Source organism: Macaca mulatta, chromosome 19, assembly GCF_049350105.2.
Source record: "Macaca mulatta isolate MMU2019108-1 chromosome 19, T2T-MMU8v2.0, whole genome shotgun sequence".
Classification (NCBI taxonomy): Eukaryota; Metazoa; Chordata; class Mammalia; order Primates; family Cercopithecidae; genus Macaca; species Macaca mulatta.
The window spans coordinates 47,806,514-47,827,049 of record NC_133424.1 but is presented as its reverse complement, the minus strand read 5'-3'; the positions used below and the strand labels follow the sequence as shown (position 1 = coordinate 47,827,049).

Below are 20,536 nucleotides of genomic sequence, written 5' to 3'. Positions count from 1 at the left end.
GTAACGAATCTGGGAATTATGAAAATCACCTTTTCCCCTCTGATACTGTTATCTCTATTTTATTTGCTAAATTGCTGAGTAGTTACAATTTTGGAGGGAGGTTTAATGGCTACCATTCAGATAATCAAATCTTACATAACCAACTAGCCATGGTCATAACAGAGTTCCTCAATCATTCAAATATTTAGGTCACCAAGGCCACAAAACCACCAGAAGTAACAGGTTACAAACACATGCAGAGTCACAGTCAATCAAACATCCTTCAGAGAACCAGCAACCTACAGGCCCCACTTGTCATTCACAACCTCAGACAGCAGCTAACACGATTCCAGGCAAAGTCACAATCACATCCACAAATCACTTTCAATTCTCCACACTCACAGTCTCAAATGCGACTCACACCTAATGTAAAAATAGACACACGCAGAGGAAACCTCGCGCAGCAACACTACTCCGTCCACTTTTCACACAATCGGCCACAACATCCCAAAGAGAGACAAGCACCTAAAATGCAGCAGGTTGGGCGCAGGAGGCCACCCCCATTCAACTCGCGCGCGCGCGCACACTCAGCGCCCGCTCCGCGCAGGGACCCGCCGCCAGCGATGGCGCTTCCGCGGGATCAGAACGGGCAAAATCCCCCTTCGCGTAGCTCGCTCCGGGTCACCCTCAAGGTCACGCCCACGGACCACGCCCGGGGCCCGGCTCGTACAGATCTGAGCGTCTGGATACCGCGGTCTCGGTTCCCTCTTCAGAATTACCAGGCCCGGCTGGGAGTCTTGGTTACCTCCCTGGCCTCCCCACCCGGTTCCGCGTCCTTAGACAGCTCTCCCGGAACGGAGCTCCCAGTGCCCTCCTCGGCCTCCTCAGCACCCCTGGCACCCACCAAGCCTCACCCCCGGCCCAGGGTGAGTCGTCTGCGCCTGCGCACTCGCGCGTGGGCCTGAGCTCCCAGGAGTCTCCGGGGCGGCCCGTTAGGCGCCGCTTGGTGCTCGCTGCGGGCGCTCCCCTCCATTTGCACCCACGCCGACTCTATTGCGACGGGGACTACGCTTCTCCCAGGACCCCGGCTCCCTTTTCCGTTAACCTGGTGGTCGTTTTCCGTGTGGTGAGTTGAGGTGACCCGGGTCTGGATGCGAGAGGAGCTCACGGCAGGGGACCCGGGTTCCTGGGGCGCGGAGAGGGCTTGTGGAGGCAGAAGCCCCAGGCCTGTGTGCAAGTTACCTGCTGGGGAGGGAGACTGTGTGACTGTGTGTGTGTGTGCGGTTCTGTGGCTGCGTCCGTGTGTGGTGTGATTGTGAGTGGGCGCGCCTGTGACGGGCCCGGGACGGGTGCGGGGTATGTGCACAGCAGGTGCACAGCCGGGACAGCCCTGACTGTCCCCTATTGGGTCCGCGGGACCGAGTGGGGGCGGGACCGTTTTTATGACGGCGCTGAGCGGTGACAGTGAATGTGTCATGCTGTTATCAGTGATCCTGTGATAGCGCTGTTGTGACCCACTGGAGACTGTGGTCAAAACTGGCCTGGTGCAGCTTTACAGAGTTTGATTTCTGCAGTTCTGGGTCTCGGGAATAGGTGGACAAAATCGCTGTGGCTCGATCTGTGTCTGTGGAAGACTCCGAGACCTTCTGTTCTAAAGCATGGCCCCTGTCGCTTTCATAAAGCATAATGCACAGTAGCATGCAGCCTTGCCAATGTTGGGGCCAATTTTAAGTTGCGTGATTTCTTAAGAGTTTGTTGTACTGGGATTTCTTTCACTGCCTCAGTCATTTCACCTTATAACCACATTGCACAGTGTGCAGTCAAATGGCTATCGAAAGGGAAGCTGGATATTTGAGATCCAGAATGAAGTTTCCAACTGAAAAAGCACAGCCTTGTGTTTCACATGGACAAGGCTGTGTACTGATACGCACAGCCTTGTGTTTGATACGGAGATGTTAGAGCTGGAATTGCTCCCAAGGCAAGGTCCTGGGAAGATATGATATTGAGGCCCCAAAAGTAGGATTCCTTTCTCCAAAGATGTGTGTGTGATGGAGTTTCACTCTTGCTGCCCAGGCTGGAGTGCAGTGGCGTGATCTCAGCTCACTGCTACCTCCGCCTTCTGGGTTCAAGTGATTCTCCTGCCTCAACCTCCCAAGTAGCTGGGATTATAAGCATCCACTGCCATGCCCAGCTATTTTTTTTTTTTTTTGTAAATTTAGTAGAGACAGGGTTTCACCATATTGGCCAGTCTGGTCTCCCAACCCCCAACTTCAAGTGATCCACCCGCCTTGGCCTCCCAAAGTGCTGGGATTATAGGCATGAGCTGCTATGCCCAGCCAAATTTGCTACCATTTTCTTAAGAATTTTTGCATGAGGTTTTTGGTCTGTCATTTCTTTTCTTATAGTATCTTTATCAGGTTTTGGTATTAGGGTAGTACTGGCCTAAAAATATATGAACTGTCCTGTCCTTCCCTATTTTCTGAAAAAGTCTGTATAAGATTGGTATTATTTGTTCCTTAAATTTCTGGTTGAATTATCTGGCAAAATCATCTATGCCTGGAGATTTCTTTTCTTGATGTAATAAATTCAATTTCCTTTTTTTTTTTTCGAGACGTAGTCTCGCTCTGTCACCCAGGCTGGAGTGCAGTGGCACGATCTCGGCTCACTGCAAGCTCCGCCTCCCCGGTTCATGCCATTCTCCTGCCTCAGCCTCCCAAGTAGCTGGGACTACAGGCGCCCGCCACCATGACCAGTTAATTTTTTTTGTAGTTTTTAGTAGAGACGGGGTTTCACCATGTTAGCCAGGATGGTCTCGATCTCCTGTCCTGGTGATCCATCTGCCTCAGCCTCCCAAAGTGCTGGGATTACAGGCGTGACCAACCGTGCCTGGCCTCAATTTCCTTGATATATCTGTTTCATCTTGTGTGTTTTAGTAAGTTGTATTTTTTTAAAGGAATTTTGTCCATTTCATCTGAATTCTCAAATTTGTTGACATTAAGTTGTCTATCGTAATTTTTTTTTTTTTTTTTTTTTTGAGACGGAGTCTTACTCTGTCACCAGGCTGGAGTACAGTGGCGTGATCTTGGCTCCCTGCAACCTCTGCCTCCCTGCAACCTCTGCCTCCCAGGTTCAAGTGATTATCCTGCCTCAGCCTCCCGAGTAGCTGCGACTACAGGCGCGCACCACCACATTCAGCTAATTTTTGTATTTTTAGTAGAGATGGGGTTTTACCATGCTGGCCAGGATGGTCTCGATCTCTTGACCTTGTGATCTGCCCACCTTGGCCTCCCAATAATAATTATCTTGTTAGACTCCTAATGTCTAATATGTTCCTTAGTGATAAGTTATCTTTCATTTCTGATATTAGTAATTTGTCTTTGCAGTTTTTTAGTTGATAATTCTAGTTAAGTTTTTATCAATTTTTTTTTCTTTTTTTTTTTTTTGAGACGGAGTCTTGCTCTGTTGCCCAGTCTGGAGTGTGGTGGCGCTATCTCAGCTTACTGCAACCTCCACCTCCCAGGTTCAGGCAATTCTCATCCTTCAGCCTCCAGAGTAGCTGGGACTACAGGCGCATGCCACCATGCCTGGCTAAGTTTTGTATTTTTAGTAGAGATGGGGTTTCATCATGTTGGCCAGACTGGTTTCAAACTTCTGACTTTAGGCTGGGTGCGGTGGCTCACGCCTGTAATCCCAGCACTTTGGGAGGCCGAGGCGGGCGGATCACGAGGTCAGGAGATTGAGACCACGGTGAAACCCCGTCTTTACTAAAAATACAAAAAATTAGCCGGGCACGGTGGCGGGCGCCTGTAGTCCCAGCTACTTGTGATGTTGCGGCAGGAGAATGGCGTGAACCCGGGAAGTGGAGCTTGCAGTGAGCCGAGATTGCATCACTGCACTCCAGCCTGGGCAACAGAGCCAGACTCTGCCTCAAAAAAAAAAAAAAAAAAAAAAACTTCTGACTTTAGATGATCCACCCACCTCGGCCTCCCAAAGTACTGGGATTACAGGCATGAGCCATCATGTCCACCCAAGGTTTTATCAATTTTGTTCCTTTTTTCAGAGAATTCGCTTTTAGTTTGGCTAATTATATATTTCATTTATTTTTTTCTCTCATCTTATTTCCTTTCTTCTGGATATTGAGAGTTTACTTTGCTTTTTCTTTTCTAGCCTTTTAAAGTAGAACCTGTAGTTATTTATTCTAGGCCTTCTCTTCTAATATAAGCATTTAAATCCAGAATCTCTACTTTAACTCCATTCCACAAATTTTCTTTCTTTTTATTTATTTATTTATTTAGGTATTTACTTATTTTTGAGGCAAAGTCTCACTCTGTCACCTGGGCTGGAGTGCAGTGGTGCGATCACGGCTCACTGCAACCTCGACTTCCTGGGCTCAAGTGATCCTCCTGCCTCAGCCTCCCACGTAGCTGGGACCACAGCATGTGATTGCATGCCATCGCATCCTGTCAATTTTTGTATTTTTTGTAGATATGAGGTTTCACCCTGTTGCCTAGGCTGGTCTGAAACTCCTGAGCTCAGGTGATCCACCTGCCTTGGCTTCTCAAAGTGCTGGGATTTTAGGTATGAGCCACCATGCCTAGCCCCACAAATTTTTATATGGTGCATTTTCACTATCAGTTAGTTCAAACTATTTTCTTTTTCCCATTGATTTCTTCTTTAACCTATGGATTATGTAGAAGTGTGTTTAATGTCCAAACATTTGTGTGTTTTCTAGGTACTTCATTGTCAGTGATTCCTAATTTCATTTCACCAAAGAACACATTGTGTATGATTTTGATCCTTTGAAATTCACGGATGCTTTTTTTATGGCCTAATATGTGATCTGTCTTGAATATACCATGTGCACTTGAAAAGCACGTGTATTTTACAGTTGTTGGGTGCATTATTTTGCAAAATATTAATTTTATCAAGTTGGTTGCTAATCCATATATCTTCACTGATATTTTTTGTCTTTTTTTTTTTTTTTTTGCCAGTTGCTGAGAGATGGATGTTAAAAATCAAGGCCAGGACTACAGTAAGGCTGAAATCATTGAAGTCCTTGGAGCAGAACTGAAAGAGGTACTTACTAACTTTTAGGGTTGTGTAAGTGCAGTGTTGTTTGAAGCTGTGTGTGTGTTTCTGTAAAGACTGGTCTGGAAAACAGACCAGGGGAAAACATTTCTTTGCTTTTCTGCTCCGCTCTCACATGAAAACAACAAACACAGTAAGAGTCAACACCAAAGACTTCAGTGACCCCCAGATATGTGGGGATTTCCCCTACCAGCAAGCAAGCAAGCAATCAGTTCTGCAGCAGACGCCAACTGCGTATCCTCCAATTTAATTCTGACACTATCTGCCTGGAAATAGCATCAGATCCCTCAGGCTGAGGGCTCAGTCCCTAAGACTGGCATCTCTTCAGACACCAGTTGCAAGTCTGGGCCTCTAGAACTTCTGACCAACCGGGCTTCAAGTTGGCGTTCCCAGACATTTACAGTGGCTCATGGCTGGAGAATCACTTGAGGCCAAGAGTTCAAGACCAGCCTGGGCAACGTGAGACCTGTCTCAAGAAAATAAAAAGTAAAATTAGCTCGGCATGGAGGTACAAGTCTGTGTAGTCCTAGCTACTTGGGAGGTTGGGGTGAAAGGATCACTTGAGTCCAGGAATTCAAGGTTACAGTGAGCAGTGATCTGTGCCATTGCACTCCAGCCTGCGCAACAAAGCGTGATCCTGTCTTAAAAAAAAAAAGAAAGAAAAAAGATGGGGTTCTCACAACTCCCTTTTTGGGTTCAATTAATTTGCTGAAGTGGCTCACAGAACTCAAGGAAACACTTATGTTCGCTGGTTTAATATAAAGGATATTACAAAGGATATAGATGAAGAGATGCATTGGGCAAGGTATGGGGAAGGGGCATATTGTTGGAAGCGCAGAATAGGCAAGACTCCAGAGAAAGTTTCTCTTCTCTCCCCACTTCTTGCTGCCATTGTCTGTTAAGTTTGATCCACAATAGATGGATCTCATTCTCCTTTTCCATTTCCCTCATATTTGTCATGGCCCTTTTGAATCCTGCCATTCAGTGTTCTGATTTTCACAGTGCTGGGGGTCATCAGTATTTTCCTAAGGTGGAATAGCACTCACTTCAGACCAAGGATGACAGAGGTGTGGGGAGCAAACATACACTTAGAGGATAGGGCAGACCAAGTGAATGACAACTCTTTCCATCACACCCACCCTCAAATCATGAGGTACTTATCCACTTTTACCTTTGAATACAGGACTGTGGTTCTCCTATGCAAAGACGGCAGGGAGTGGACGCTAGGAGGGTAAAACAACGCTGTGAATCAAGCTCAAGAGATCTCCCTCGGAATTTAATTAAACTACTACTGGAGGTCATATACTAAACTAGTAATCCCTTAAGGCATAAGACATGTTAAAACCACTTTATTGAGCCATAATTCACATACAATTCACCCATTTAAAGTGTACAATTCAATGGATTTTTGTATATTCACAGAGTAATACATTCATCCTCACAATTTTATTTTATTTTGAGACAGTCTTGCTCTTTCACCCAGGCTGTAGTGCAGTGGCATGATCTCGGCTCACTGCAACTTCCTCCTCCTGGGTTCAAGTGATTCTCCTGCCTCAGCCTCCCAAGTAGCTGGGATTACAGGCACACGCCACCACACCTGGCTAATTTTTGTATTTTTAGTAGAGAAAGGGTTTCACCATGTTGACAAGTCTGGTCTCAAACTCCTGGGCTCAAGCATCACCACAATTTTAGATCGTATTTGTCTCCCAAAGAAATCCAGCTCCCCTTTGCTATCGCTTCCAAACCCCCATGCCCTCCAGCCCTAGGCAACCGTTAATGTGCTTTTTCTTGACAGATTTTCCTGTTCTGGACATTTCATATAAATAGAGTCATGCAGTATGTAAATCCTTCATGACTAGCTTCTTTAACTTACCATAATGTTTTGAAAGTTCATCCATGTAACGTGTATCATTATTACTTTCTTTTTATGACTGAATAATATTCTAAGATATGGTAAAGATATGACATCTTGCTTACCCATTCATCAGCTGACGGATGTTTAGGATGTTTCCATTTTTTGGCTACTGTGAATAATGCTGCTGTGAAGATTCATGTGCCTGTTTTAGTGTGGAAATGTTTTCATTTCTGTCAGGTAGACCTGAGGAGTAGAATTGGAGATTATGCTAACATGATGTTTAACCATGTCAGGAACTGCTAGATTGATTTTCACAGCAACTGGACCATTTACATTCCCACTAGCAGGGTAAAAGAGTTTTTATTTCTCAACATCCTTGACAACACTTAAAAAAAATTATAGCCATCGTAGTAGGTGTAAAGTATTCATAGTATCTCATTATTGTGTTGTACATTTCCCTAATGGTTAAGAAGGTCATGGGATATTTTTTTTTTTCCCTGAGATGGAGTCTTGCTCTGTCGCCCAGGCTGGAGTGCAGTGGCGTGATCTTGGCTCACTGCAACTTCCACCTCCTGGGTTCAAGCGATTCTCCTGCCTCAGCCTCCTGAGTAGCTGGGATTACAGGCGCTTGCCACCACGCCTGGCTAATTTTTGTATTTTTAGTAGAGACGGGGTTTTACGATGTTGGCCAGGCTGGTCTCAAACTCCTGACCTCAAGTGATCCACCTGCCTCAGCCTCCCAAAGTGTTGGGATTACAGGCATGAGCCACCACACCCAGCCGGTCATGGGATTTTATTATACTTCTATGCATGATAGGAGTAAACAGAATCTGCAAACTCCTCTTTTTCCTTCACATAGAAACCTTATACATACTGATGTCTTCTGGAAAAACAGAGATGAGTTTAAGCATTATCAGGGCAGCAAATTATGACATAAACAACAGGATTTAGGATTACTATTGAAATATGAGGTCTTAAAGACTCCTTTGCACAAATAATACAAATAAGCAAATTATAGACAGGAAAATAGCTCAGGATGATCAGAGTTCTCTCTCTACTGACCAGGAGAGTAATGCTGATATTCACTGAGTGTTCTCAATTCAATAGTTTATCATATCAGGTTCTTTTAAATAGATTTTATGACACAGAGTGGTGTCTTTTCCCCTGTAGCTCCATAGAGAGAACACATCTCCTCCATATTTTTAAAAGATTCCTTTTTACGGCCGGGCACGGTGGCTCAAGCCTGTAATCCCAGCACTCTGGGAGGCCGAGACGGGCGGATCACGAGGTCAGGAGATCGAGACCATCCTGGCTAACACGGTGAAACCCCGTCTCTACTAAAAAATACAAAAAACTAGCTGGGCGAGGTGGCGGGCGCCTGTAGTCCCAGCTACTCGGGAGGCTGAGGCAGGAGAATGGCGTAAACCCGGGAGGCAGAGCTTGCAGTGAGCCGAGATCCGGCCACTGCACTCCAGCCTGGGCGACAGAGCGAGACTCCGTCTCAAAAAAAAAAAAAAAAAAAAAAAAAAAAAGATTCCTTTTTACTCCTATTAGGTGGGTCTGCATCCTTAAGAATTTTACTTGTTTGCGTGATGACAAAACAGGACTGAAAAGCTCAATACATATTACAAGGAAATGGAAAATGGAGTCAACAATTTTTGAAGTTAAAATGTTAATAAAGAGCATATAATGTTTTATAGTCATTGCCACTCCTGTCATTGCCTGCCCTTTCATTGTCACCTCTTCTGCCTCATGATCCACAGTTGGAACCCCTTAAATAATCAATGTGGCATGTAAATCAAGGAACAGTACATACATAGCTTAGAAGATGTAAGCATAAATGTTAAGATGTTGCTTAGATATCCATAGTTACTGAGCCAGCTAGGGAATGAGCTGTGTGGTGATGTTAAGTATCATTAACCATCACATTCAGTCCTGGAGCTGGCCAGAAACCAGTCTCCTCATTACCTTCCATCCCACCAAAATCCAGCCTCCCAATGTGGCCACTGCTGAGGAGTATGGAAAGGAGTCATGAGCTAATCACTTAGAAAAATTCATAGTAGGCCGGGCGCGGTGGCTCAAGCCTGTAATCCCAGCACTCTGGGAGGCCGAGACGGGCGGATCACGAGGTCAGGAGATCGAGACCATCCTGGCTGACACGGTGAAACCCCGTCTCTACTAAAAAAATACAAAAAACTAGCCGGGCGAGGTGGCAGGCGCCTGTAGTCCCAGCTACTCGGGAGGCTGAGGCAGGAGAATGGCGTGAACCCGGGAGGCGGAGCTTGCAGTGAGCTGAGATCCGGCCACTGCATTCCAGCCTGGGTGGCAGAGTGAGACTCCGTCTCAAAAAAAAAAAAAAAAAAAAAAGAAAAATTCATAGTAATCTCTTTTGTATGCATAGTGCCTTACGGTTTACAAAGCAATTTTCCAGCTTTTATTTCAGTTTTGTGAGAAACAGGTAGAAAGACACTAATTTATTTACTACACTGACACTGAATATACTGTCTCATTTCATAAAAACTTACTCCCTCCATTTACAGATGAGATGGGTAGAGCAGAAATGCCTGTCTTCATTTTACATCAGAAGAGAATGAGGCTCAGTAACATTAAGGGATATACACAACTAAAAACAGTACAGGTGGGGATTGTAGCTAGATCTGTCTGAGCACAGAGCTCTGGAACACTGACTGCCCTGCAGCTCAGTTACTCCACATGAAGATGAATCTGCGGGCTCTCTGCTGGTCAAGAGGCAGCTCATTTCTGTATCAAACTTCGCAAAAACTTCCCACTCATCCATGAGCCCCTGTAAACCTTTAAACTGGAAGTAATGGGAGGGCAGCAAGTGGAAACTGATAGGCCTGAGTCTTTAATTATTTCCTCCATGTTTAATATTGGGTTTGTTGTTTCTCCCCACCACAAACTCAGAAAGGCAAGGACCATGCACTTTGGCCACAGCAACCTGATTGACTTACGTGCTATTCTGGTCAGACTTCATCTTCCAAGAGCTGTCACCAGGCCTCCCCTTAGTTCAATGACCCATCTCCTTCTTTACTTTCTTTTTAATCAGGCTTATACTTGCTGCTTCTTTTATGCTTTGATTTTTATGAGATCAATTAAGTGTTCTTTATTCTCCTTTCCCCTGCACTGGATTAAAAATAAGATATTGTATTGCTTTATTATTGGAAGTTACTCTTAACCTTGCATCTTTGACTTAATGACTAACTGGTATCTCCTTCTTGAGCAATAAAAAAGACCTTAGAATGCTTTAGGTTCTTTCTCTTTCTCTCTCTGTCTTTTTCTTTCTTTCTTTCTTTTTTGAGACAGAGTCTCCCTCTGTCACCCAGGGTGGAGTGCAGTGGGGCGATCTCAGTTTACTGCAACCTCCACCTCCTGGGTTCAAGTGATTCTCTTGCCTTAGCCTCCTGAGTAGCTGGGATTACAGGTGCGTGCTACCACACACGGCTGATTTTTTTTTTTTTTTTTTTTTGAGACGGAGTTTCACTCTTGGTGCCCAAGCTGGAGTACAATGGCACGATCTCGGCTCACTGAAATCTCCACCTCCTGGGTTCAAGAGATTATCCTTCCTCAGCCTCCCAAGTAGCTGGGATTACAGGTGCACGCCACTACACCTGGCTAATTTTTGTGTTATTAGTAGAGACAGGGTTTGAGGCCAGGCTGGTCTCAAACTCCTGACCTCAGGTGATCCATCCACCTCAGCCTCCCAAACTGCTGGGATTACAGGCGTAAGCCACCACACCCGGCCCACCTGGCTGATTTTTGTATTTTTAGTGAAGATGGGGTTTCAGCATGTTGGCCAGGCTGGTCTCCAACTCCTGACCTCAAGGGATCTGCCCATCTTGGCCTCCCAAAGTGCTGGGATTACAGGTGTGAACTACCGCATCCCGCCTCTTTCTATTTTTGTCTGATGCTTTTGATCTAATTTGTTTTGAAATTCCATAAAAAGTAATCATCATTACTTGGTAAACAGAATCCCCAACATACTCACCAATTTCCTTGCTCATCATTTAAAATTTTATCTCATTCTGTCTTTTGAGTTTTTCTTTTTGCTGATTCAAATCCTTTAGAAATTCTTCCAGTGAGTCTATGAAAAAAACCTTTGTCTGAAAATGTCTTTATTTTGCCCCACTCTTAATTGCTACTTTTCCTCTATCACTTCGAAGGTATTATTCTCCTGTCTTCTGATATCTGTGTGCAATCATCTTTCCTTTTAGGTAGCATGTCTTTTCCGTTTTTCTTTTCTTTCCTTGCCTCCCTTCTTTTCAAGATTTCTGTTCTGCATTATCACTGTGATGTGTCTAGGTGTTAGATCGGCTTTCATTATCCTACTTGACACTCATTTTGATTCCTCATCTTAAAATTGACTTTAATTATGAAAAGTTCTAAACCACTTTTTCTTCTGATGCTCCTCCTCCTTTTTCTCCTTTTATGATATTCATTAGATGTGTCTTGGGGCCCTTTTATTTTCTTCCATGTCTCTTAGTTTCTCATTTGTCTTTCACTTTTTATCTCTGTGCTGCATTATAGGTAATCTCTTCAGATATATCTTTAAGTTCATTAATTTTGAGCTGTGCTTGTTATGTTCTCTATACTTAAGATCTCTTTTATTTCTAGAAATTCTCTTTGGTTATTTTTTAAATCTATTGATTCTTTTTAAGTATTGTGCTTTCATTCTGAGTTTTTTCCATTTAAAACATTTAATATTCTTTCATATTGTCATATAATATGCAGTTCTTAATAGATGCCAACTTTATTATTTATTTAGTCTGCTGACCCGCCTGTGATGGTTATTTCCTTGTTGTTTGTAATTTTTGAGCTCATCTCAGTGGGGCAGAGGTATGCTTTGTTTTTGTTTTTAAGGGTTTTTCATGTGCCCTGGATTGAGAAAGTGTTCAAAACCATGTTACATTTACTTTTGGCTGAGTTGCAGGGGTTTCAGTGGAGCTGAAGCTGGTTCTGTATGTAGGGATTTTTACTTATTAAAAATTAAAATTTTAGGCCACGTTTCATGGCACATGCCTGAAATCTCAGCACTTTGGGAGGCCAAGGTGGGAGGATTTCTTGAGCCCAGGAGTTCAAGACCAGCCTGCACAACAAAGTGAGACCCTGTCTCTAAAGTTTTTTTTTAATTAGTTGGCCATAGTGGTGCCTACCTATAGTCCCAGCTACTTGGGAAGCTGAGACAGGACAATCACTTGATACTAGTAGTGAGTCATGATCATGCCACTGGACTCCAGTCTGGATGAACTCCAGTCTGGGTGACAGAGTAAGACCCTGTCTCAAAAAAAAAAAAAAAAAAATTAGATACAGACTTTCTGTTTTTCTATTTCATCTTGAGTCAAGAGTTTTGAGAAGCTGTGCTTTTAAAGGAATGGATGAATTTCATCTAAGATGTCAAAGTTATTGGCATAAAATTGTTCATATTATTGGCATATCATTTTACTGTCTGTAGGATCTGTAGTGGCATCTTCATTTTTATTCCTGACATGGGTAATTTGTGTTTTCTTTTATTAGTTATGCTTACTAGGGATTTATCAATTTTTTAAATACCTTCAAATAAACAACTTTTTGTTTTGTTCATTTTCTTAATGGTCTGCTTTCTATTTCTACTTTATTGATTTATGCCCATCTTTATTTCTTTTTTTCGACTTTGGGTTTAGCATATAGCATGTTTGTTATTCTTTTTCTAGTTTCTTGAAGACTTTCTTCATTTTTAAAAGTTGTGGCAAAGTATATATGTAACATAAAATTTACCATCTTAACTACTTTTGAGTGTACAGCTCAGTAGCATTAAGTATATTCCCATTTCTGTACAACCAATATCCACAACTTTTTCATCCTGTAAATGTGAAACTATATCCATCAAATAATAACTACCCTTTTCCCCCTGCCTCCAGCCCCTGGCAACCACCATAAGAAACCTACAGACTCTCTCACTATAGCGTTAATAGCCAAAAAGTAGGAGACCAGTAATTATCTTTTTGTGATTGGCTTGTTAGAATAATGTCCTCATGGTTCAGCCACATTGTAGCATATGTCAAAATTTCCTTCCAAGGCTGGATAATACTACATTGTATGTGTATGCCACATATATTCATCTGTTTTATGCTGCTATAAAGGAATACCTGAGGCTGGGTAATTTATAAAGAAAAATGGTTTATTTAGCTTACGGTTCTACAGGCTGTACAAGAAGCATAGTGCCAGCATCTGCTTCTGGTGAGGCCTCAGGAAGCTTACAAAAATGGCAGAGGGCAAAGGGAGAGCTAGCATATCACATGGCAAGAGGGAACAAAAGGGAGAGGGAGGAGGTGCCAGGTTCTTTTAAACAACTAGCTATAGGGTGAACTCATATCCATGGGGAGGACACCAAGCCATTCATGAGATCCACCCGTATAATCCAACACGTCCCACTAAGCGCCACCTCCAACATTGGGGGTCACATGTCCACATGAGATTTTGAGGGAACAAATATCCAAATCATATTATCACATTTTGTTTATCCACTCATCCACTGATGGACATGTGGGTTGTACCTATTTCTTGGCTATTGTGAATAATGCTGCTATGAATTTCTTCTTTCTTAATTAAAGTACTTAACATTCCTCTCAACTCTGCTTTAGCTGTATCCTTCCATTTTTGACATGCTGTCAAATTTCATAGTTCAAAATATTTCCCCCTTATTTATTCAATGATCTGCAGATTTAGAAGTGTGTTATTTAATTTCTATGTATTGAGGGATTGTATAGATTTCTTTTTTTTTTTTTTTTGAGAAAGAGTCTCGCTCTGTTGCCCAGGCTGGAGTGCAGTGGCATGATCTCGGCTCACTGCAAGCTCCGCCTCCCGGGTTCACGCCATTCTCCTGCCTCAGCCTCCCGAGTAGCTGGGACTACAGGCGCCCGCCACCTCGCCCGGCTAGTTTTTTGTATTTTTTAGCAGAGACGGGGTTTCACCATGTTTGCCAGGACGGTCTTGATCTCCCGACCTCATGATCCGCCCACCTCAGCCTCCCAAAGTGCTGGGATTACAGGCGTGAGCCACAGCACCTGGCCAGTATAGGTTTCTTATTACTGGTTTCTAACGCACATTCCCTGTAACATGGCAATCTTTTGAAGTTTATTGTGACTTATGGTCCAGCTATGGTCTATCGTGGGGATTGTTCATGTACATGAAAAGAATGTAATTTTTCAATTGTGAGTATAGTGTTCTGTAAACCAACAATTAGGTCATGTTGACTGGTTTGGTTCGCATCTTCTGTACAGTTGTCCCTTGCTATCCACAGGGGACTGGTTCCAGGACACCTTGTGGATACCAAAACCTGCAGATGCTCAAATTTGTTACATAAAATGGTGTACAATTTGCATATAACCTATACATATCTTTCTGTATACTTTAAACCATCTCTAGATTTTTTATAATACCTAATACAGTGTAAATGCTATATAAACGTTACACTGTATTTTAAAATTTGTATTTTTACTGTCGTTGTGTTTTTTCTGAGTATTTGTGCATTGCCATTGGTTGAATGTGCATATATGAAGAGCTGATTATATATACCACTGAGTTTCTTGCCTACAAATGCTATCAATTACTGAGATATCATTGTGGATTTCCAATTATGCTTGTGGATCTGTTTATTTCTTTTGTTCTGTTAGTTTTTGCTTCATGAAATTTAACACTCTCATTATAGGTTCATACCAGTGTACATATTCCTGATGAACACATACAGCCATGTGCCAGGTAACAATATTTTAGTCAATGATGGACACATACAATGGTGGTCCCATAAGATTACAGTGGAGCTGAAAAATTCCTATCACTTGTGGACGTTTTCGTGCAACATATCACTCAGGTGTTTGTGGTGAGGCTGGTGTAAATAAACCTACTGTGCTTCCAGTTGTATAAAAGTATAGTACATGCAATTATGTATAGTATGTAATAGGTGATAATAATAAATTATTACGTTACTAGTTTATGTATTTATTGTACTATTAGTATTATTATTTTAGACTGTACTCCGTCCTTCTACTTATTTAGAAAAAAAAAAAGGTAACTGTAAAACAGCTTCAGGTGGCCAGGCGTGGTGGCTCACACTTGTAATCCCAGCACTTTGGGAGGCGGAGGCTGGTGGATCATGAGGTCAGGAGATCGAGACCTTCCTGGCCAACACGGTAAAACTCTGTCTCTACTAAAAATACAAAAAATTAGTCGGGTGTGGTGGGCACCTGTAGTCCCAGCTACTCGGGAGGTTGAGGCAGGAGAATGGTGTGAACCTGGGAGGTGGAGGTGAGATTGTGCCACTGCACTCCAGCCTTGGCAACAGAGCTAGACTCTGTCTCAAACAAACAAACAAAAAACCTGCCTCAGGCAAGTCCTTCAGGAGGTATCCAGAAGAAGGCATTGTTTTCATAGGAGACGACAGCTCCATGCATATTATTAACCCTGAAGACCGACATTTCAGTGGGACAAGATGTGGAGGTAAAAGACAGTGATACTGATACTTTGGACCCTGTGTAGGCCCAGGCTAAAGTGTGTGTGTCTTTGTTTTTAACAAGAAAGTTTAAAAAGTAACAAACATTTTTAAAATAAAAATTTTTTTAAATAGAAAAAGCCTATAGAGTAAGGACATAAATATTTTTGTGTTCCTATATAATGTGTCTGTGTTTTAAGTGAAGTGTTATTACAATTCAAAAAGATAAAAAATAGTAAGTTTATAATGTAAAAATATCACAGGAAGCTAAGGTTAATTTATTATTGAAGAAAACTTTAAAAAATAAATTTAGTGAAGCCTAAGCGTACTGCTTGTAAAGTCTACAGTAGTATACAGTAATGTCCTAGTCCTTAGCATACTCACACAACTCATTCAGTGACGCACCCAGAGCTTCAGTCCTGCAAGCTCCATTCTTGGCAAGTATCTTATAGAGGTGTGCCATTTTTTAATAATTTATACAGTATTTTTACTGTACCTTTTCTATGTTTAGATACACAAATACCACTGTGTTATAAATGCCTACAGCATTCAATACAGTAATATGCTATACAGGTTTGTAGCCTAGGAGCAATAGGCTATACCATATAACCTAGGTATGTAGTAGGCTACCCCATTTCTGTTTGTGTTAAGTGTACTCTATGATGCTTGCATGATGCAATCACCTAATGACACATTTCTCAGAATGTATCCCTGTAGTTAAGTGACAAATGTATATGCAAATTCCTAATGACCTGCTCTTTTATGATTGTTACCTATCTCCTGCAGTATTTTGTTTTGAGGGCTATTATCTGATATTACTATAGCCATGCCAACTTTCTTATACTTAATGTATTATCTTTTTCTTGACCAATTTTAAGTAGCTTTTTCAGCTTAGAATTTCTTTGTTTTTTTTTTTTGAGACGGAGTCTCACGAGTCTCACTCTGTCTCCCAGGCTGGAGTGCAATGGCGCAATCTCAGCTCACTGCAACCTCCGCCTCCTGGGTTCAAGCAATTCTTTGCCTCAGCCTCCAGTGTAGCTGGGATTACAGGCACCCACCACCATGCCTGGCTAATTTTTAGTAGAGATAGGGTTTTGCTATGTTGGTCAGGCTGGTCTCGAACTCCTGACCTTAGGGGATCCACCCGCCTTGGCCTCCCAAAGTGTTGGGATTACAGGCGTGAGCCACTGCGTCTAGCCGCAAATACCCAACTTAATACTACATGTGACCGGGTGTGGTGGCTCACGCCTATAATCCCAGCACTTTGGGAGGCCATGGCTGGCAGATCACTTTAAGTCAGGAGTTTGAGACCAGCCTGGCCAAATGGCGAAACCATCTCTACTAAAAATACAAAAATCAGCCAGGTGTGGTGGCACGCTTGCCAGTAATCCCAGCTACTACAGAGGCTGAGGCAGGAGAATCGCTTGAACCCAGGAGGCAGAGGTTGCAGTGAGCTGAGACTGCGCCACTGCACTCCAGCCTGGGTGACAGAGCAAGACTTCATCTCAAAAAAACAAAAAAACAAAAACAAAAAAAATCTCCCCCAGCCGGGCATGGTGGCTCATGCCTGTAATCCCAGCACTTTGGGAGACTGAGGCAGGGGGATCAAAAGGTCAAGAGATCAAGACCATCCTGTCCAACATGGTGAAACCTTGTCTATACTAAAAATACAAAAAATTAGCTGGGTATGGTGGTGCACACCTGTAGTCCCAGCTACTTGGGAGGCTGAGGCAGGAGGATCACTTGAACCTGGGATGGTGAGGTTGCAATGAGCCGAGATAGCGCCAATGCACTCCAGCCTGGGCAACAGAGTGAGACTCTGTCTCAAAAAAAAAAAAAAAAGAAATCTCCCCTACACCCTTTATTCTTTTTTTTTTTTTTTTTTTTTTTTTTTGAGACGGAGTCTCGCACTGTCACCCAGGCTGGAGTGCAGTGGCCGGATCTCAGCTCATTGCAAGCTCCGCCTCCCGGGTTCACACCATTCTCCTGCCTCCGCCTCCCGAGTAGCTGGGACTACAGGCGCCCGCCACCTCGCCCGGCTAGTTTTTTGTATTTTTTAGTAGAGACGGGGTTTCACCGTGTTAACCAGGATGGTCTCGATCTCCTGACCTCGTGATCCGCCCGTCTCGGCCTCCCAAAGTGCTGGGATTACAGGCTTGAGCCACCGCACCCGGCCTACACCCTTTATTCTTGCTCCTCACTTGAATGACAGGAAAAAAAAAAAATGGATTCAGTTCTTCATTTTATAAAAAATCTAAGGGAGAAATGGACAAGAGAAAAAGAGTGGGTGGTACTGAAATTAGCATCCAAAGGCTTAGAATACCATTTATTTTTCCACCAAGACTGAAGGCCTACTCTCTTCCTAGGCTCCTGTCACCACGGACCTGTTTCTCTTGTCCTCTCTCTTCTCCAGTGCTTTCCTGAATATAAAGAGTAGACTTCAGCTGAGCGTGGTGACTCATGCCTGTAATCCTAAGCACTTTGTGAGCCCAAGGCAGGAGGATCACTTGAGCACAGGAGTTTGAGACCAAACTAAGCAACATAGTGAGACCCCATCTCTACAGAAAATTTTTTAAAAAATAGCTGCATGTGGTTGTGCATGTGCCTGTAGTCCCAGCTGCTCAGGAGGCTGAGTGGGACGATTGCTTGGGCCCAGGAGTTTGAGACTCCAGTGAGCCATGACCATGCCACTGCATTCCAGCCTGGGTGACTCTATCTCAAAAAAAAAAGAGAGTACACTCTTCTATCTGATCTTTCAGTCAGACTACTCCCATGCTTCTGGTGGGATGGGAGTAGAATGGAGCTGTATAAATGGGACAAGGCCCCCTGGGATATGACTAGAAGGGAAAGAGTGGTGCAACATGACCCAGAAGGGGCAGGGAGAACAATGTAACATGGGAGGACCTCCCTCTTCCCATATGCTGTTAATAATAATGTTATCTACCCATTCTACTTCGATAGAAAGTAGGGCCGGGCATGGTGGTTCACACCTGTAATCCCAGCACTTTGGGAGGCTAAGGAGGGCGGGTTGCTTGAGCTCAGGAGTTTGAGACCAGCCCGGGCAATGTGGCGAAACTGTCTCCACCTAAAATACAAAATTCAAAAATTAGCCGGGTATGGTGGTGGGTGCTTGTGGTCCTAGCTACTCAGGAGACTGCAATGGGAGAATCACGAGCCTGAGAGGTTGAGGCTGCAGTGAGCCAAGATTGCGCCACTGCCCCCCGCCTCAGTGACAGAGAGAGACCTTGTCTCAAAAAAAAAATTAAAGAAAAAAGAAAAGAAAAAGAATCACTCACTAGTAAACTGAGATATGTGGACATGATGAGGTTTTCCCTAGTATGGGCTCTCCTGAGTACTCACTATCTAGACATCAAATCACTATCTGTATAAAAAAGGTTTGTGAAAGTAATATAATTCGGCCGGGCGCGGTGGCTCACGCCTGTAATCCCAGCACTTTGGGAGGCCGAGACAGGCGGATCACGAGGTCAGGAGATCGAGACCATCCTGGCTAACACGGTGAAACCCCGTCTCTACTAAAAAATACAAAAAACTAGCCGGGCGAGGTGGCGGGCGCCTGTAGTCCCAGCTACTCGGGAGGCTGAGGCAGGAGAATGGCGTGAACCCGGGAGGCGGAGCTTGCAGTGAGCTGAGATCCGGCCACCGCACTCCAGCCTGGGTGACAGAGCGAGACTCCGTCTCAAAAAAAAAAAAAAAAAAAAAAAAGAAAGTAATATAATTCAAGGGAATATGTTTCTGTTTATGGGAGTGAAAAGAGTGCTGAGTGATATATCCAATTATTATTATTATTATCATTTTTGAGATGGAGTCTTGCTTTGTCACCCAGGCTGGAGTGCAATGGCACGATCTTGGCTCACTGCAACCTCCGCCTCCTGGGTTCAAGCAATTGTCCTGCGTCAGCCTCCTGAGTAGCTGGGACTACAGGTGCATGCCACCACGCCTGGCTAATTTTTGTATTTTTAGTAGAGACGGGGTTTCACTGTGTTGGCCAGGCTGGTCTTGAACTCCTGACCTCGTGATCTCTCCACCTCAGCCTCCCAAAGTGTTGGGATTACAGGCGTGAGCCACTGTGCCCGGCCAAAATACCCAATTATTAAGTGAACAGTAGTTACAATTAGAAGGGAAACTTGGAGAAGGCAACATGGTTATCTGACTGGAATAAAAGAAAATGGGGAATCCTGAAGGGGTGGCCTGCCCCTCCACACCTGTGGGCGTTTCTCAGGTGGAATGAGAGACTGAGAAAAGAAATAAGACACAGAAACTAAGTATAGAGAAAGAAAAGTGGGCCCAGGGGACTGGCGCTCAGCATACAGAAGACCCACGCCCCAAGGCGGCACTGGTCTCTGAGTTCCCTCAGTATCATTCTCTCTACCATCTCGGAGAGGAGGAAGTGGCAGGACAATAGGGTAATAGTGGGGAGAAGGTCAGCCAAGAAAACATGTGAACAAAGGTCTCTGTGTCATAAGTAAGTTTAAGAAATGGTGCTGTGCTTTGATGTGCCCATACGCAAACATCTTGGTGCAATAAAGAGCAGTATTGGCCAGGCGCGGTGGCTCAAGCCTGTAATCCCAGCACTTTGGGAGGCCGAGACGGGCAGATCACGAGGTCAGGAGATCGAGACCATCCTGGCTAACCCGGTGAAACCCCGTCTCTACTAAAAAAACACAAAAAACTAGCCGGGTGAGGTGGCAGGCACCTGTAGTCCCAGCTACTCCGGAGGCTGAGGCAGGAGAATGGCGTAAACCCGGGAGGCGGAGCTTGCAGTGAGCTGAGAACCAGCCACTGCACTCCAGCCTGGGCGACAGAGGGAGACTCTGTCTCAAAAAAAAAAAAAAGAGCAGTATTGCCACTAGCATGTCTCACTTCCAGCCCTAAGGCGGTTTTCTCCAGTCTCAGTAAATAGAAGGTATAATCAGGTTTTACACCTAGACATTGTACTCCCAGGGAGGAGCAGGAGACAGATGCCTTCCTCTTATCTCAACTGCAAAGAGGCCTTCCTCTTTTACTAATCCTCAGCACAGACCCTTTAAGGGTGTCAGGCTGAGGAACGGTCAGGCCTTCCTCTTCCCAGGAGGCCATATCTCAGGCTATCACACGGGGAGAAACCTTGG

The 20,536-nt window shown here is 44.0% G+C and overlaps 2 protein-coding genes across 15 annotated transcripts in view; one reads left to right on the top strand and one right to left on the bottom strand.

Annotated features, from left to right (window-relative positions):
* ZNF382 (zinc finger protein 382) overlaps positions 1-20,536 on the bottom strand; it is a 51,703-nt gene that overhangs the window by 27,908 nt on the left and 3,259 nt on the right. For 4 of the 13 annotated variants that reach the window (XR_013410552.1, XR_013410550.1, XM_077982544.1 and 1 more), the window contains exon 1: positions 505-918. Coding sequence is in view for 1 of the 13 variants with exons in the window: in XM_028839019.2 (XP_028694852.2) it covers positions 7,045-7,048 (4 nt within the window). In the remaining 12 variants the exon portion in view is untranslated. Of the gene's footprint in view, positions 1-504; positions 919-5,803; positions 6,093-6,238; positions 6,291-7,044; positions 7,166-9,894; positions 10,067-10,928; positions 11,057-20,536 lie in introns of those variants that run through there. The other 9 variants (XR_013410551.1, XM_028839027.2, XM_077982546.1 and 6 more) reach the window with 6 other exon arrangements.
* Positions 974-20,536, top strand: part of ZNF529 (zinc finger protein 529) — a 50,386-nt gene continuing 30,823 nt past the window's right edge. For both annotated transcript variants that reach the window (XM_015123768.3, XM_077982531.1), the window contains exons 1-2: positions 974-1,105; positions 4,971-5,055. The gene's annotated coding sequence lies outside the window, so the exon portion shown is untranslated. The remainder of the gene's footprint in view (positions 1,106-4,970; positions 5,056-20,536) is intronic.